Source organism: Anomaloglossus baeobatrachus, chromosome 2 (genome assembly GCF_048569485.1).
Source record: "Anomaloglossus baeobatrachus isolate aAnoBae1 chromosome 2, aAnoBae1.hap1, whole genome shotgun sequence".
NCBI classification, from domain to species: Eukaryota; Metazoa; Chordata; class Amphibia; order Anura; family Aromobatidae; genus Anomaloglossus; species Anomaloglossus baeobatrachus.
In genome coordinates, this window is record NC_134354.1 from 716,653,808 (window position 1) to 716,672,497 (window position 18,690).

General features: G+C 42.9%; 1 protein-coding gene across 4 annotated transcripts in view; it reads right to left on the bottom strand.

Moving 5' to 3' along the window:
• The window catches only part of NBEA (neurobeachin), a 1,081,445-nt gene that overhangs the window by 445,923 nt on the left and 616,832 nt on the right, over positions 1-18,690 (bottom strand). For all 4 annotated transcript variants that reach the window (XM_075337333.1, XM_075337330.1, XM_075337331.1 and 1 more), the window contains one exon: positions 8,210-8,318. In XM_075337333.1, coding sequence (XP_075193448.1) covers positions 8,210-8,318 — 109 coding nt within the window. The remainder of the gene's footprint in view (positions 1-8,209; positions 8,319-18,690) is intronic.

The following is an 18,690-nucleotide window of genomic DNA, read 5'->3' on the forward strand; positions in this document are numbered from 1 at the left end:
TCTGCCCTGGTAATGAGGCTAATATTTCATCCTTTAATTGGACTGTAAGATTAAATTATCATGCCTCACCGTGAATGATGGTTTAATGAATATTAACAGTTTGTTCATTGAGTGGACAGAATGATTTAGAATAATATTCAGATGTCTGAACGGGTTGATGTTCATGTCGTGTAAATATGAGAGTTGTGATTTGCACAACACTTTCTGTTAAGCTTAAACTACAGACGTGCAGAGAATTTATCTGTGTAGCTGAATTGTCCACACAATCGCCATTTAAAGAAAAAATATAAAGCACCTTTGGCGGTTTTTTTTTACCATTTCACCACCAAAGTGGTGTCAATAATCTAATTTCCCTACCCCTAGTACTATACTTACCAGCAGTCGTCTTCTGCTGTTCTCGTTGCCGCTCCAATCGTCTTCTGCTGTTCTCGTTGCCGCTCCGGTCATCTTCTGCTGTTCTCGTTGCCGCTCCGGTCATCTTCTGCTGTTCTCGTTGCCGCTCTGGTCATCATCTGCTGTTCTCGGTGCCGCTCCGGTCATCTTCTGCTGTTCTCGGTGCCGCTCCGGTCATCTTCTGCTGTTCTCAGTGCCGCTCCGGTCGTCTTCTGCTGTTCTCAGTGCCGCTCCAGTTGTCTTCTGCTGTTCTTGGTGCTGCTCCAATCGTCTTCTGCTGTTCTCGGTGCCGCTCCAGTCGTCTCCTGCTGTTTTTGGTGCCACTCCAGTCATCTTCTGCTGTTCTCAGTGCCGCTCCAGTTGTCTTCTGCTGTTCTCGGTGCTGCTCCAATCGTCTTCTGCTGTTCTCGGTGCCGCTCCAGTCGTCTCCTGCTGTTTTTCGTGCCACTCCAGTCATCATCTGCTGTTCTCAGTGCCGCTCCGGTCGTCTTCTGCTGTTCTCCGTGCCGCTCCAGTTGTCTTCTGCTGTTCTCGATGCCGCTCCAATCATCTTCCGCTGTTCTCGGTGCCGCTCCAGTCGTCTTCTGCTGTTTGTGACCTGCTTGATCGCTCCAGTGTTTTCTGTCACTTCTCAATGTAAGTCTATGAGGGTCAGAATGAGGAACTCGTATACTTACATTAGAACTTATGATCGTTGGCACTGACTCCGGTCAGTCAGAAGCGTCAGTCATAAGATGGTGTATCGGGACCGGAGCGGCACCAGGAAGAGCAGAAGATGGTAGCTTATTAGTAAATTACTAGGGGTAGGGAACATGCATTAGTGATATTACTCTGGAGGTGAAATGAGAAAATAAAATAATAAAATCCCACGGGAGTCGCGTTTTAAAGAATAAACTTGGGTACATTTTTAATATTGTTTTGTCCACTTATTTGCAAGCAGATGGAATCCTGAGACCCCCCCCCACTAATTGCTCAAAAAAAAAACCCAAAACAGAAACATAAGCTGTTTCCAGCTCAGGAGAGTGTGTGCAGATACCAGCTGTGTGCACCGCTCGGCTCCAGTACAAATCAGATTAGCCAAATCATAGAGGACTTTATGTGTGGTCCATATGTAGATTCACAATGTAAACCTAAAGAGTCTCCGGTCCACACACACAAGTGTGACCCGTCTAGTCTAAATTTGAAGTCACGTGACTAAGAAGAAGACCAGTTCAGCGCTGGAAACTGGGGAAGACGGCGATCAGTGAGTATTTTAATGCAGCAGCACTACATCACTTGCATGTTTAGAAACGAATGCAGGACAATTTTTGACAGGAGTACTTCTATAATGTATAAATGCCTTAGACATTATGCTACAAAATTCATAAATAATCAATAATATTTTTTTTTCTTTTTTTGCCCCTAACTCATCATGTCTTCTTTCAAATGAGCAGCAAAATTACGCTGTTGCATATTTAATATATTCTACAGTGTCATGGCTAAAAGGGATACCACCCTTGAAATTGTTCGGGAAAATGAAAATTTCCCCCAGAAAATTAATGCAATTACACGCTTTATTATACACATTGTCTTTGAGTGTAGACAACAGAAATAAGATCAGACAGAAAAAAAGGCAAATTTGACATAATTTCACATAAAACTCCAAAAATGGGGCAAACAAAATTAATATTTGGTTGCACACCCCTTGGAATAAAGTACAATCAATCGTTTCCTATAACCATCAGCAAGCTTCTTACACCTCTCAACTGGAATTTGGGACCACTCTTCAAAAGCAAACTGCTCCAGGCATCTCACATTTGAAGGCGTCTTCTCCCAACAGAAATTTTAAGATCTTTCCACAATCAATGGGAAATAGATCTGGACTCATTGCTGCCAGTTCAGAACTCTCCAGACCCTTTTTTCCATCCATTTCTGGGGGCTTCTTGTAGTATGTTTGGGGTCATTGTCCTGCTGGAAGACTCATGACCTAGGACACAAACCCAGCTTGATGACACTTGACACTACATTGCGACCCAAAATCCTTTGGTAATTTTCAGATTTCATGATGCCTTGCACATAGTCAAGGCACCCAGTGCCAAAAGCAGAAAAACAACTCCTAAATATCCTTGAACCTCCACCATATTTGACTGTAGGACTGTGTTCTTGTCTTTGTAGGCCTCATTCCACTTTCTGTAATCAGTAGAATGATTTGCTTTACCAAAAAGCTCTATCTTGGTCTCATCTGTCCACAAGATGCTTTCCCAGAAGCATTTTGACTTACACTTTGGCAAAGTGAAGTCTTGCTTTTTATATCTGTCAGCAGTGGGATCTTCCTGGGTCTCCTGTCATAGCATTTCATTTTATTCAAAATAGTTTGCGCTGACACTGATGCCCCCTGACCCTTCAGGACAGCTTAAATTTCTTTGTAACTTGATTGGATCTGCTTATCCACCATCCAGACTATCCTCTGTGGCAATTTATCAGTTTTTCTCTGCCATCCACGTCCAGGGTGATTTGCTACAGTACCATAGCATACAATGCAAAGATTGAGTCAACTTCTCCACTTTTTATCTGGGTACAGTTGTGATTTTCATATTGCCCACACCGGCTACTTTCCCAGAGGTGAGTTTCAACGAACATCACATTCTTGAAACAAAGTTGTATTCCCACAATTTTGGAAAGATGCCAACAATGCTGTCCAGCCCATTTTTGGGGCGATGTGGGAAAGATTTTCCAATTTGCCTTTTCTGCCTTTTTTTCTTCCTTCTGTTCCAATTCACACAAAGGAAAAAACTTATCTTATATATATATATATATATATATATATATATATATATATATATATATATATATATATAAAATTGCAATAATTTTCTGGGAGAAATACCTCACTTTCTGGAAAAATCAAGTGCACTACTTCAGCCATGAATGTATATGCACAAGAATATCCCCCACTCGCCCCATAAATCCTTACCTAGTTTCTTTGGCATATTCATCCTTGCTTTTCCTCTTAAAAAGTCCTACTGTCCCAGTTGTATAACTAGTATGGATCTTTTTATTCAATGATCCAAATGCAAAAATTTTCTAAAAATATCTATAGAAACATGAGAGAGGTTTTATAGAATATGAAAGGAAGAAAAAAAAACCCATAACTCTAGCTGCTCAATCTGATCCTTTTCTTGCAGGTCAACAAGCACAAGGGCTGGTACATCAAATTGCAGGCTTAAGAGAACTGTCTAGCAGAGATAAGAAGCTCATCAAGTCTCAGGATCATTCTTGTTTTCTAGCTGGAGGGCACCTTTACAGGATTCTGACACCATCTTATATTTCTTATGTCCTTCAATTCAGATTGCGTCTCACCTCATTCACATAGCGGACTATCTAGTTATCATCACCGGCTGTATTCTGCCAATATACAGTATAACACGGGTTTACTAAGCTGAACTGAGCCAAACACACACTATTAAGAATTTGGTGTATTGCATGAATAATGCAGATGGAGAAAACTTAAAGGGTTATTTCCTTCCCCAACATCCTATCCCAATGTTTAGTAGATGTAAAAATAATAGTAGTATTAAGCAAATACCCACAATTAGAAATGTAATATAGTTCTCCTGAACTATGCTACTATAGCCATGTCTCTTACTTCATGTGCAGGGCATTGCAGCTCGGGAATCCATGGTCACGATCACGAGAAAATAACTGTCACTATATGAGTGGACGTAATCATGGATATCTAAGCTGTAATGGGACAGGATCTTGGAGATGGGGATGACCCTTTAAGTAAAATCTATAAAAGTGAAGCCAAAGTAGGCCTGCTCCTTTGGGTAACATTAAATTTGGATGTATATGATTAGTCTCAGAATGTTTCGTGGTGTATTCCATATTAGAACAAATATATTATACTTTGGGAAAATCAATCCAGCAGGAAGAAGAATTTTAAGAGCTACCCCTTCATGATTTATTCCTTATTAATCTCTATTTTTGTCTTTGGCTGAATAAATTGCGTGTGTAATTTAAGTTCAAAGAGCATTATAGTTTTCGTTTCTATATCCTGAAATAGCGGCATCCAGAAAACATTTACCGCCATCATAACAGGGCAGCTTTCTTTTTTTGCGCATTCCTTTTTCATGAACGTCCTCTAAGAACCATTTTTCTTTATTTTTACACTGATGTAGCTGTTGTTTGAAGGACGAGTTGTAGTTTTGAATGACATAATTAACTTCACCATACAATGTGTTGAAAAATGGGCAAAAAAGAATGCAAGTGTGGTGCAAAAATAAAATGCAGTTCCACTATACAGTGTGTCCACCCATATCCTATCCACCACCATTAACTTGAGAACGGCAGCAGCTATAGGCATAGAAGTGGTGTCTAGGTATAGTAAAGTAGTCATGTGCTACGCAATGAAACCACCTATAGCACCACCTGGTGGAAAACAACGGAGTTAGCATTTTTATCTCAGTAACGGAATGACATAGAGAAAAAAAGTGAATTAAAAAATTGTAGGGTATCATCAATTCAATACGAATAGACACCTTGCATACAGAAATGCTATGATATAAAACCCATAACCCCCTCAAAACATTAAATGCTGGTCACGCATATGGCGCTCATTTAACTTTGATGCTCAAAGAGGCCACCGTCAGCTGTAATGCACATCTGGTCTGTGGACAGCATACTGTATCTTGCTGCACGTTGTGCAATATGGTAGGTGACACGTTTGCACAAGCATCTGTGATACGTCGTCGTATGTCCTGCAATGTTCGTGCAGGGGTTGCATACCCCTGCTGTTTGATGGGACCTCACAGAAAGAAGTCCAATGGGGTCAGGTCAGGTGAGTGTGGAGGTCACTCCACGCAGCCACCATACCCAATGACTTGTAGGAAGGTCTCTATGAGGTATCGCTTCACGTCCACAGCCTTGTGAGTTTTACACATGGCTACTTTACTATACCTAGACACCACTTCTATGCCTATAGCTTCCGCCGTTCTCAAGTTAATGGCGGTGGACACAGTGTGGACACACTGTATGGACACACTGTATAAATAAGTGTGTGTGTGTGTGTGTATATCTCATCATAAAGTAAAAAGCTAATGTATTTGAACAACATAAAAGTGTAATAGTACAAACAAAACCCAAGAAAACTCATAAGAGGGGGATACAAGCACAGATCGAGGAGTATTACAGCAACCACTTCTAAGCAGGTAGTACTAATAGCATATTTATAATCTTGCATAAGTGACAGAGATATTTATGTATTAAAAAAAGAGGCAGAATTATTGATAACTAGTGTCAAATATTATGAACCCCAAAATACAGACAATATGCTAAACTGGAGAGAAACAGCATTATCATAGTAATAGAAGGTGATAATAAGGCTGTGTTCCCACTTTGCGGTTTTGCCACATTTATTCAATGCACTTTTTCTTGCAGATTTTAATCAATTTGGCAAGGAAAAACGCATCCCAGCAAAGTCTAGAAGAATTCTGAACTGTTGAGACCACATTACAGATTTTTTCCTTGCAGATTTTGGTGCAGAAAAAAACTGAACTAAACAATTGACATGTCAATTGTGTCTGCGTTTTTTTTCCCAGCGTTTTCCCCATTTCTATTTAAATGGATAAAAAAAGCATCAAAATACGCATGTTTTTTCCACAGCGTTTTTCCTTCCAAGAGATGCAGTTTTATGTGCAGAAAAAAAGCTGCACCATGGGAACATACCGTTAATGTACACAAAATGCTTCATGCTAAAGAAAAGGACATACTTAGCTGGACCCTGCGACCCCGCACACCGATGCGAGGTTTTGCCCTGCTTTGCCATCTATATACCTATATATTTTATGCTTTCATTGTGCGGCAAAACAGCTCATAAAAAAATACAAGTTCAGTATCGCTGTAGTGTTAAAGTTGTGACATTTATGAAGATATCATTTAGTTTGTGTTACTAATTTCTGAGACATCTAAAAAACATAAATGACTTCTTAGTGCATTTTTTGGTGAAGCTACAGAGAAAAAGCGGCAATTCCGCCCTTTTGTTTTCTCCTTTATGGTGCTTACTGTTTGTGATAAATAATTCTATATTTTGATAGATCAAGTTAAAATATATAGGAAAAAGCGATTGTCTGCTATAAAGCCCTGATCCACACAAGCACCAATGGGACATCCATGGACGCTGTCTGAGGGGAGGGGGGCTACCAGTTTCCAAGACCACCGATCGACACCCTGTGATTGTGATATAACAGAAGGGGAAAATAACGTGCACACAGGCTCACACAGCTTAAATGCAACTGTAAAACGGAATCTGTTAAGTGATTTTCTACTACAATACTAATAGGGCTTAAGCAGCTCTAACAGGATCATTAAGTTTTATTGCTGGACCTTTTCTGGCTATCTTATTGTAAGCTCCAAAGATTTCAGTGTGAAGTAGTAACTAGTCAACATTAACGGTATGTTCCCATGGTGCAGCTTTTTTTCTGCACATAAAAATACGTTACTACAAACTGCATATGGCCTGCTCCCCCCTCATAATCTCTAAGTGCTGGCAACAGTAATAATAAATCTGAACTAAATTTTGCACTGCTGTCCCCACCCATACTCCTTCCCACTTCTCAGCAGTGATAGTGAATAAACTGGGAGGTGGGTAGGGGGAGCAGTGAATATGTAAATTGTATTTACATAAACTTAACTAGCCATCACATGCCAATGAATTCTCAAGAGCATACAACAAGATAACAGGAGAAGATACAGCAATAAAAGTTACTGATCCTAAAAAGTCTGCCCTATTAACGATAATTAGTAATGTACTAAATAATTAGTAATGTACTAGAAAAATCACCTGACAGATTCCTTTTAAAGATTGACAGTAGCATTTAGGGATTAAACAGCAGCAATTAAAGCAAACTTCTGTTGCTGCTGTTAAGACCATTGCCGGCTGCATAACCTAGCCTGTGTGGTGTCGTGTGGAGCAGAGTTAGCTCTAGCGCTTGCTCCATATACCTATTCCAGACATTGGGCATAATACAATAATGTAATAATAATAATACAAGGAGTGTGGCTGAAAAGATTATTTATCAGTCATGAAAAAAAAGGGTCTGGCTTAGCTACGGCATCCAGCAGAGGCCAAGAAGGAGCTAGTGGGACTGCAAGGAAATCGTCAAGACATCTATAAGAGCGACAGCTCTATATTTTTTATTAAGAAGATACCCAAACATGATTTTTGTAACTGGAAAACTATTTTAACTAAAGAGCTGAAGATATTTCTGTCTCTGCATGTGTTATATGTTTCTACCCTCAACACAGGCCTAGGCCAACTGAGCGTAGTAGCCATGAACACAAATGATTACATGAATCCTATTCAGCAAATCCTTGGAAAGACAAACACAACTTTAATTGCAATTTAAGTTCACCTCTGTATGTATTACAAAAAAAAAACAAAAACCCAGTTGCTCAATTTCCTTTTCCCATGGTGGACAATCTGGAAATATGTAAACTAGTCTGATGAGAGGTTGGAAAAGAGATTTTTTTTTTTTTAATAAATCTGTTGGGTTCCTGGAAAAGTCAGTGCAATAACTGCACATTAAGACACTTGTCTTTGACGAAGCGATTGCTCTAAGCTGCAAATACCTTCATGAATATCAGACAGGGAAGCAAATAATAAACCGGTTCCCTGTGCCTGACATTAACCAAAGCTTTCCAAAATGGCCTGAGCAGAAGGAAATGCAAGTTCATGTTGTGAAAATATATATATAAAAAACAGAGCTTTGTGAATGGAGTTCCAGGGGACGTGTCGACTGATTGAAAGCAGAGGCAGGACTTCATCATCAGCGCTGCTTACCTCAAACTCTGCGTGTTTGTGTACATCCTCCGCTCGCTGTCTGTTTAAAATAAACTCGGCTTCATTAGCAACTCGCACTATGTGATCCTTCATAGCATGGCACAGCAGTCTAGGAGAGAACACACCGAAACGCGTCAAAACACTACAATCCATCAGTTTAGAACACATTACCAAGCCTGCATGTCACCGAAACACAAAGGAACGTCTCCCAACAGTAATTACACCAATATACAAAATCTGCATGTTAATGTGATTGATGTATCAAGAAGATTATACAGTTATAACTATACAGTTATATCTATCTAGATATAGATAGATAGATAGATACTGTGTTTCCCCAAAAAGAAGGTAGGGTCCTATATTATTTTTGCTTCAAAAGATGAGCTACGACTTATTTTCAGGGAAGGTCTTATTTTTTTTCCCATGCAGAACAATCCACATTTAATTGTACTTTAAGCGCTGCGATATCGGTCCCGATATCGCTAGCGAGCGTACCCGCCCCCGTCGGTTGTGCGACACGGGCAAATCGCTGCCCGTGGTGCACAACCTCGCTTACCCCCGTCACACGGACTTACCTGCCCCACGACGTTGCTCTGGCCGGCGAACCGCCTCCTTTCTAAGGGGGTGGTTCATACGGCGTCACAGCGACGTCACACGGCAGGCGTCCACTAGAAGCGGAGGGGCGGAGATGAACGGGACGTAACATCCCGCCCACCTCCTTCCTTCCGCATTGCCGGTGGAGGCAGGTAAGGAGATGTTCGTCGCTCCTTCGGTGTCACACATAGCGATGTGTGATGCCGCAGGAACGACGAACAACATCGTACCTGCAGCAACAACGATATTAAGGAAATGAGTGACGTGTCAACGAGCAACGATTTTTCACGTTTTTGTGCTAGTTGATCGTCGCTCATTGGTGTCACACGCTGCGATGTCGGTAACGGCGCCAGATGTGCGTCACTAACGACGTGACCCCGATGATATATCGTTACCGATATCGGAGCGTGTAAAAGTACCTTTTATTCTTGAACAAAAAAAAAAAATCAACATTTATTAAAATATAGTCATATTGCATTCTGGAACATCAACATAAGTCTCCCAACCCTATAACGCATGTGTATCTATCTATCTATCTATACACACACACATACACACACCAGCTTGTTTCGTCTTCAGCTTTAGATTCCTGCAGAGTCCTTTGGACACATGAAGTGATGTTACAAAGGTCCCTAAGCAGTCCTATCGTCAGGACACAAATGCGGAGACTGCTAGGAGAATGGGGTACCTGGAAATCGCCCAGTTTGCTCTCCCTTCTCCTTAATGTTAGTCCTGCATACCAGCCTGTCTCCTGTTCAGTTCTTTTAGACTTCTGCAATTAAGAGACCTTTCATTACATCATGTCACATGACTGAAGTCATCAAAGGTCCTTAAACAATCTTAACCTCAGAATGCAATTGCTGGGGTCTTTAAGAGAGTGGAATCCCTGAGAAATTGCACAGTTTGAAACCCCATAACGCCGGCCCAAACTGTAACTCAGGTTTATTTTTGGAGTAGGACTTTAAAGAATACTCCACAAATCTGTTAAAATCATGTGAGGGCTAATTTTTGGGGAAACAGTGTAGATAGATGATAAATACTTACACCCTAAAGATGAATACATACAAAAAGGGAACATTAAGTAATGGCATATAAAAATAGACCGCAATCAAGAGATAGATTTCTATAAATATATTAAAGTCTTTGTTTACAAGTTTATCTAAGGTTCTATAGTGGATATCAATCGCCCATATCTACTATATCTTTCTAACCATGAACAGTACCTAGCATATCAATCTAAAGGATGTATATATTCATCTACCCTAGACAGCACTGAAATTGCAACATCAAGAAGGAAAAGTTGTGGAATGATGGCAATCACAGAATAGATAGACATGTTAATGATGGCAAATGGTGAGCAAAATGGCAACAACACGCTTTGACTATTGTCCGTGAGCCTATTAATGGTTGCTGAGAAAAATTATGACACGCTGAATGCAGTTGGGACGCAAATCATCAAGATTTGCTGCTGGCAGCTTCCTCTGCAATTGCCAATGATGTGCCTGATGTGATCAATGACAGAAGAGTCCTCAGATCCTGCAGCTCATAGTAGTAGAACATTTAGACCCCCAAAAACTACTCACAGTAGCATGAGCAACACACAGTCTGTTGTTGTGACCTAACATGGCTTTTGGGATCTTTGGAGAAATGTCCGTAACGTGGTTCCACCACCAACAATGTCAGGGACCCGCCCCAGTGCTATGGGGTACTCGGTCCCGGGCAGTATGTTTACGGGGATGCTGTGTCACAGATGTGTGATGGTCGTTGCCCAGTTTCGTGACCCTGGGGTTGCTTTAAAAGGGGGATTATGTACAGGGGAATGTTTATAAAGTTTTTGTCGTGACGCCACCTGTGGTGTGCAGCCAAGTAAGGGACGGCTGCTGCAGGGTTCTTCTCGATGTTAATTGCAGCCAAGATGGAATCACTCCCTACAGGCGGAGTGGTTGCCCCGGCAGGATGGCCGGCTGGCTGGTAGTGGGCCGTGGGCGGCGGAGCGCGGGACAACGTTGCCGGTAAATACTGGAAATGAGGCAAGAGCACCGGTTCCGGTTTTTACCTACTGGTTAGGAGATGGCCCGAGAGTGTCCTAGTTCATTGCTGTTAAGTCTCTGGTTATCCAGTGCAAGTTCCAGGCGGTTACTGGTGTCAGTGTAAATGTCCTGTTTATCCAGCGACTGGCAGAAGGAACCTGGGCTGAGCTCCTACTCACAAGCTCCAGGCTACACAACGGCAAGATAAGCTGTGTGTCCCACCAGAACTACTGCTTTCCTGCACCCAGTCTGGTCTCATGGGACGTCCCTCCAGCAAAGCTCACTATGTGTCATGGCTACTTGCTCTTATACCACATGTGACACCCGCCCCCCAGTGGTTGTCCTAGTGACCGGGAAGTCCCATTCTACTGGATGGCTGGATAACTCTCCCTGCCCACCCCAGTCCACACCCCCTGTGGGGAAGGCACCTAACTGCATGTGAAATGTGTCTTGATGTGAGCACTGACAAGCCACTTGTCAATTACCCCAGATAGATACTCCTCCTTATCTCAGTTACAGTACCGTGTAGTGACCAGAGCCTCAGTGGTGGTACATCAGCATACCAGGAATGAAGACTACCGAAATGCAATCCAGCTACTGTACATTATGCCACCCCACTGCATACTGTTGGGAGTAAGACCCCTCGTGAAGGTCACTTCATGGTTCTGTTCACGTGGTCTGCAGACCTATCTTTGGTTATAATTGTGTCCAAAACAAAAGCAGGACTCGCTACTGAGGACAGACCTTCATTCCAGCCTCCATTGCAGCCTTGCTATTCACCAGTCTTTCTGAGCGCTGGTGTGAGGTCAATGGACACCTTTAGATGGATGTCTGGCTCATAGCCCAATTGCCTTCTGATGGTTTGTGTAGACACTATTTGATGCCTTAAGCTTCATAAATAATGTTCAGTCGTTTTGAAGTACAGAATAGAGCAATAATTGAACCAGTGTTTACGGACATTTCTCCAAAGTGTCCTGGGAGAAGGTTTTCCAATAAAACACTACCAGATCACTTATTGCTTGTGCTACTGTGAGCAGCTTTTGTGTCCTAAAAGTTCTATAGCATCCCCGGACATATTCCATTCTATCAAAACCACAATAAGCAGCCTAGTGAGTGATATATCCCTGGAATCAGGATTTCTTGCTCTATATTATGCTGTTCTCAGATTATATAGCAAAAACCAGCTGACAGATTAGTACAGTGGGGAAAATAAGTATTTCATACACTGACGATTTTGCAAGTTTTACCACCTACAAAAAATGGAGAGGTCTGTAATTTTTATTGTAGGTACACTTCAACTGTTTTTAGGTCTTTGCACCCAGTTCAGACTCAGAATGGAGTTCCAGACGTTATTTCTTGATTTACAATTCGACTGTGACAGAATTAAAAAAAAAAAAAAAAAATCCAGGAAATTACATTGTATGATTTTTAAATAACTAATTTGCATTTTATTTCATGAAACAAATATTTTATAAAATAGAAAAACAGAACTTAATTGTCATGATTTTAGCATGGCTTTGACACTGCAGAGCCAGTGCATGCATGTTGTCTCCGAGGTTAGGTCCAAGGGGAGGTAGGGGTCTGTTCGGTCATGTCTCGTTCGCGAGGTCACGCCGCCATATCTTGGTGTTGTTACCTCCGGCACGCCGCCAGTAATAGTTCATGCTCTGCAGCGTGCAACTGGTTCCTGTGAGTGTACTCTTGTCAAGTCCCGCTACGTCCCCTCCTGCCCGGCCTGACCTCCCTGTCCTCCTGACCCTGGTTCCATTCTGTGTCCTGACCTCAGCTCCCCTCTCCTGTACTTACTCTGACCTCGGGTTTTGTTTTTTTGATTTTGGCTTGCTTACCCCTCGGTATAGAGGTGACATCCCGGCATAGACCTTGGCTGACTGACTATCCCTGCGCTTATGTTAGCGACCTCTATTGGGCCTCTGTCTTACTGCACACAAGAGATCTTCCTCTGGCTGAGTCCCAGCGCCCCCTAGTGGTAGCTTTACAATAATATTTGGTAGAAACCTTTGCTTGCAATTACAGAGGTCATATACTTCCTGTAGTACTTGACCAGGTTTGCACACATTGCAGCAGGGAGGCCCACTCCTCCACACAGATCTTCTCACGATCTTTCAGGTTTCGGGTCTGTCGCTGGGCAACATTGAGTTTCAGCTCCCTCTTCAAAAATTTTCTGTTGGGCGTCAGGTCTGGAGACTGGCTGGGCCACTCCAGCACCTTGAAATGCTTCTTATGGACCCACTCCTTAGATGCTCTGACTGTGTGTTTCAGGTCATTGTCATGTTGGAAGACCCATCCACAACTCATCTTCAATGCTCATACTGAGGGAAGGAGGTTGTTGGCTAAAATCTCGCAATTCATGACACCGTCCATTTTTCAATACGGAGCAGTCATCTTGTCCCATTTGAAAAAAAGCACCCCTAATGTATAATGCTTTCCACCCCAATTCCTAACACTTGGGTTGATGTTCTTGGGATTGTACTCATCCTTCTTTTTCCTTCAAACACAGCGAGTGGAATTGATAACAATGAGTTCTATTTAGGTCTAATCTGACCACATGGTCTTCTCCAATTCCTCTTTCGAGTCATCCAGATGGTTTCTGACGTCCTTCAAATGGGCCTGGACACGTGCTACGTGAACCGGGGGACCTTGCGTGCCCGGCAGGATTTGAATCCATAACAGCGTAGTAGTGTGTTACTAACATTAATCATTGATACTGTGATCCCAGCTCTCTTCAGGTCATTGATCAGGTCCTCCTCTGCAGTTCTGGGCTGATTCCTGACCTCAATATCATCCTTACCACACGAGGCAAGATCTTGCATGGAACCCCAGACCAAGAAAGAATGACAGTCATCTTGTGTTTCTTCCATTTTTTAATAATTGCAGAAACAATTGTTGCCTTCTCACCAAGATGCTTGCCTATTGTCCTGTAGCTCATCCCAGTCTTGTTCAGGTCTACAGTTTTGACCCTGATGTGCTTAGACAGCTCTTTGGTCTTGGGCATGGTGGAGAGGTTGGAGTGTGATTGTGTGGACAGGTGTCTTTTATACAGGTAACAAGTACAAACAGGTACAATTAATATAGGTAATGGATATAGAGTAGGAGGGCTTCTTAAAGAACAAATAACAGGTCTGTGAGCCAGAAATCTTGCTGTTTGGTAGGTGATCAAATACTTAATTCATGTAATAAAATGAAAATTCATTATTTACAAATCATACAATGTGATTTGCAAATTTTTTTTTTCAGATTCTGTCTGCCACGGTTGAAGTGCACCTATGATAAAAATTACAGACCTATCCATTCTTTGTAGGTGAGAAAATGCAAAATCGGCAGTGGATCAAATATAGTGGAACCTTGGTTTAAGAGTAACTTGGTTTGAGACCGTTTTTTAAGACAAGCAAAGCTTTTTACAAATTTGTAACTTGGTTTAAGAGCAATGCTTTGCAATAAGAGCAAATTCCCACCGTGCACACTTCCGGTTTCGTCCTTTCACCGTGCTCTGACCCGCTCTGGAGGTAAATTTCTGTCCATATGTACTGTTTACTGCATACAGTATACCACTGCACAGTACATAATATACTATATAGAATTTCTATCAATTTACATTTGTGGATACAGTACTGTACTCTTTCAGGTAACCAGTACAGCACATTACTTGTACTGTACCTCTCACACCACCAATTCTATTGTAAGCTAATGTGCAGTTTAATTTGTTTCACATGTTTTTTACTGTACAGTATTTTGTATTAGTGTACTGTAATAATTTTATATGAATATACTACATTTTTCTGTATTACTGTAATAAGTTTGTATAAATACAGTAATATTTTTGGGTTTTGGAACGAATTGTCTGCATTTCAATTATTTCCTATGGGAAAATTCGCTTTGATATAAGAGTAACTTGGTTTAAGAGCTCACTCCCGAAACCAATTATGCTTGTAATTCAAGGTTCCACTGTATTTATTTTCCTTTTCCCTCACTGTATGTGCAAATCTATAGGGTCATAATCTAAGAAATATTTTCATTTCAACTTGCACACACTTCTGCATCACTGGCAACAAAGTTATCTTTATAATTACTGTAAAGAAAATTTGAGTAAAAAATATAAATGCAAGATAAAAAAAAAGGCAATATCTAAATCCAGCTAAACTTGAGACGTGTAAATTCTTTTGTCTGACACTTGGAACAGACATATGATTTGCTGGATGCAACCATCATACTGCAGACATTATATGCAATTTTACATCTCATTAACCTTGCTTTGTATTAATTATAGCAATCCTTTTGTTGTAATATTTGGAACGACCTAGTTGATAATTTCAGCCTGTCCTTGGGAACACTTTAATTTAACTGCCCATTCATCAACTGTTTATGTCCCGTTAATTGTTGACAAGCGCACAATTACATAGCCGGGCTATGATTGATGAACTGCATTCACGAGAGAAGTAGCTGAGAAGAATAAATATTTATAACTATTTCTCCCCTTCAGATTCCTATCAGAATCCCCACAAGGGCGGAAATGTAATGCAAGCAGTAAAGATTTTGGTTTCCTGCTCTCATAACCATCTTCTCCTCATTTCCTTCTCACTTATGTAAGATAAAGAATCTATCAACAAGTGCAATGCTTGTGTAAAGCCGCAGAAGATGCGAAGATAGTCTCCTTTTTTACCCCCAAAAAACTGTATAAGTTGAGTATGGACATTACAGCAAAATATACAAACAAGAGATTATTTTCTAAAGAATATGTTGCTTATAACAAAAAGAAACATACACAGTGCCTTAAGTATTCGGCCCCCTTGAATTTTTCAACCTTTTCTCACATTTCAGCCTTCAAACAAAGATAAAAATTTTAATGTCATGGTGAAGAATCAACAAGTGGGACCCAATTGTGAAGTTGAACGAAATATATTGCTTATTTTAACCCCTTCACGACCATGGACGGAAAGATCCGTCATGGCGCCCTGGGCCTTAACGACCAACGACGGATCTTTCCGTCATGACGTAACGCGGCACCGGAGCCCCCTGGTAACTGCGATCGGTTAACACAAACCGCAGATTCGGGGAGGAGGGGACCTGTACCTGACCTCAGGAGGGGTGGTGCCTCCTCCCCGGACCTACAGAGGCTGTGATTGGCTGACGAACACCGCTCAACCAATCACAGCCACTGTAATGTTCCAGCCATTTAAAGTGACTGAAACATTGAAATCCAGCCCTGACCAGTGCAGCTGTAGCACTGGCCATTGGCTGGAGCTGGGTGACCTCACTGGATCACCTTCCCCCGGCTCCAGTAGCTCTGATTGAAGAGATCGTCCAATCACAGTGGACCTGTTGACGATGACCGCCCCCATCAGCTTCACTTGTCGGTCCCTGCAGCACGCCAGCACAGTGAGTGTATACAGTGCAATGGCAGGGCGACAAGCTCCGGTCCCATGCTGTTATGTGACCGGAGCATGGGACCCGGAAGTTGACGCGCCGCCATTGCACTGTATGAAACCGGCGAAAAGCCTCCCGATCCGCCGCCCTCCAACTGCCACAGTGCCACCACTGCCCCCGATCTGCTGCCCGGCACCTCACCTCCGTGATGTGCTGCTAGCCCCCTCCACTCATGATTGGCTGCCCGCCCGCTCTCTCCTCCGTTATGTGCTGCCCGGCCTCCCCCCTCTCCTCCGTTACGTGCTGCGCGCTCCCTCTCCTCCGTTATATGCTGCCCGGCCCCTCTCCTCCGTTATGTGCTGCGCGCCCCCTCTCCTCCGTTATGTGCTGCGCGCCCCCTCTCCTCCGTTATGTGCTGCGCGCCCCCTCTCCTCCGTTATGTGCTGCGCGCCCCCTCTCCTGCGTTATGTGCTGCCCGCCCCTTCCCCTCCGTTATGTGCTGCTCGCCCCCTCCGTTATGTGCTGCTCGCCCCCTCCGTTATGTGCTGCTCGCCCCCTCCCCTCCGTGATGTGCTGCCCGCTCCCCCCACCTGTCACCCCTGTGATCGGCTACCTGCCCCCTCCCGTCACCCCCGTGATGTGCGCTCCTTCCCCTGTCACCCCCGTGATGTGCGCTCCCTCCCCTGTCACCCCCGTGATGTGCGCTCCCTCCCCTGTCATTCCTGTGATGTGTGCTCCCTCCCCTGTCACCCCCGTGATCCGTGCTCCCTCACCTGTCACCCCCGTGATCTGTGCTCTGCTCACCTGTCTCCTCCGTGATCTGCACTGCGCTCCCTCTCCCACCTCTCACCCTCCCCGATCTGCTGCCTCCTTCATCTCCTGTGATCGTGCTGCCTAGATCCATCCTGTAGGGTAACTATCCCCAATCTCACCTCCCACTCCCCTTCTCTCCCATCCCCCCTTCCCCCCATCCTTTGCCGCTCCTGCATCCACTGCGCCCTCTCCCATCTGCCCCCACCCTATCCCTGCCGCCGCCATCTCACATTCACAGATACTCCCTTTATATGCCGCTGCCCCCCCATCTGCCGCTGTTCTGATCCATCCTGTAAGTATTGTTCGTGGCTCTTTTCTAACTATCCCCACTCCCTCTCCCCCCCTCCTCCCCCACCTGCTTGCCGCCAAGTGCTGATCAGCTACGTGATTGGCTGATCAGGTACGTAATTGTTGCTCTAGTTTATACTTTTTTTTGTGCACCCCAAATAAAAAAAACCCAAAACAAAACATGAACAATTAGGTACCTGATCAGGAATCGTCCTGCAGTCGTACTCGACTTTGGACAGGACTTCTTTTTTCCATCCCACCTAGTCCCTCCCCTTTTTTGTAGAACATTCGTGCGTGCACCCTGTTTTTTTTTTCTATGCCATGGGGGGGTCTAGTTTCCAAAATGGGGTCACATGTGGGGGAGCTCCACTGTTTCGGCACCTCAGGGGGTCTCCAAACACAACATGGAATACGCTAATTATCCCAGGCAATTTTTGCATTTGAAACGTCAAATGACGCGCCTTGCATTCTGAGCCCTGCTGTGCGCCCAAACATTTGATTTCCACCACATTTGAGGTGTCTGTGTACTCAGAAGAAATTGCACAATACATTTTATGGTGCAATTTTTCCTGATACCCTTGTGAAAAAAAGCTACCTTGTTGAAGTAACAATTTTGTGGTAAAAAAAAAAAAATGTATTTTCACGGCTCAACTCTATTAACTTTTGTGAAGCCCCCAGAGGTTCAAAGTGCTCAATAAACATCTAGATAAATTCCATGAGGGGTCTAGTTTCCAAAATGGGGTCACATGTGGGGGAGCTCCACTGTTTCGGCACCTCAGGGGCTCTCCAAACGCAACATGGTGCGGCTAACGATTCCAGCTAATTTTCTGTTCAAAAAGTCAAATTACGCTCCTTCCCTTCCGAGTCCTGCCGTGCGCCCAAACAGTGGTTTTTCGCCATATAATAGGTATCTGCGTGCTCAGAAGAAATTGCCCAACAAATTTTGGGGGTTCATTTAATCCTGCTACCCTTGTGAATATGCAATATTTGAGGCTAAATTAACATTTTTGTTGCAAAAAGTAAAATGTTCATTTTTTCCTTCCACATTGCTTTAGTTACTGTGAAGCACCTGAAGGGTTAATAACCTTCTTGAATGTGGTTTTGAGTAGCCTGAGGGGTGCCGTTTTTGGAATGGTGTCACTTTTGGATGTGTTGTGTCATGTAGATCTTTCAAAATCGCTTCAAATGTGATGTGGTACCTAAAAAAAGTGGCTTTGTAAATTTTGTTGTAAAAATGAGAAATTGCTCATAAACTTTGAACCCCTATAACTTCCTTAAATTTTTTTTTTTCCCAAAATTGTTCTGATGTAAAGTAGACATGTGGGAAATGTTATTTATTAATTATTTTGTGTCATATGTCTCGTTGGTTTTAGA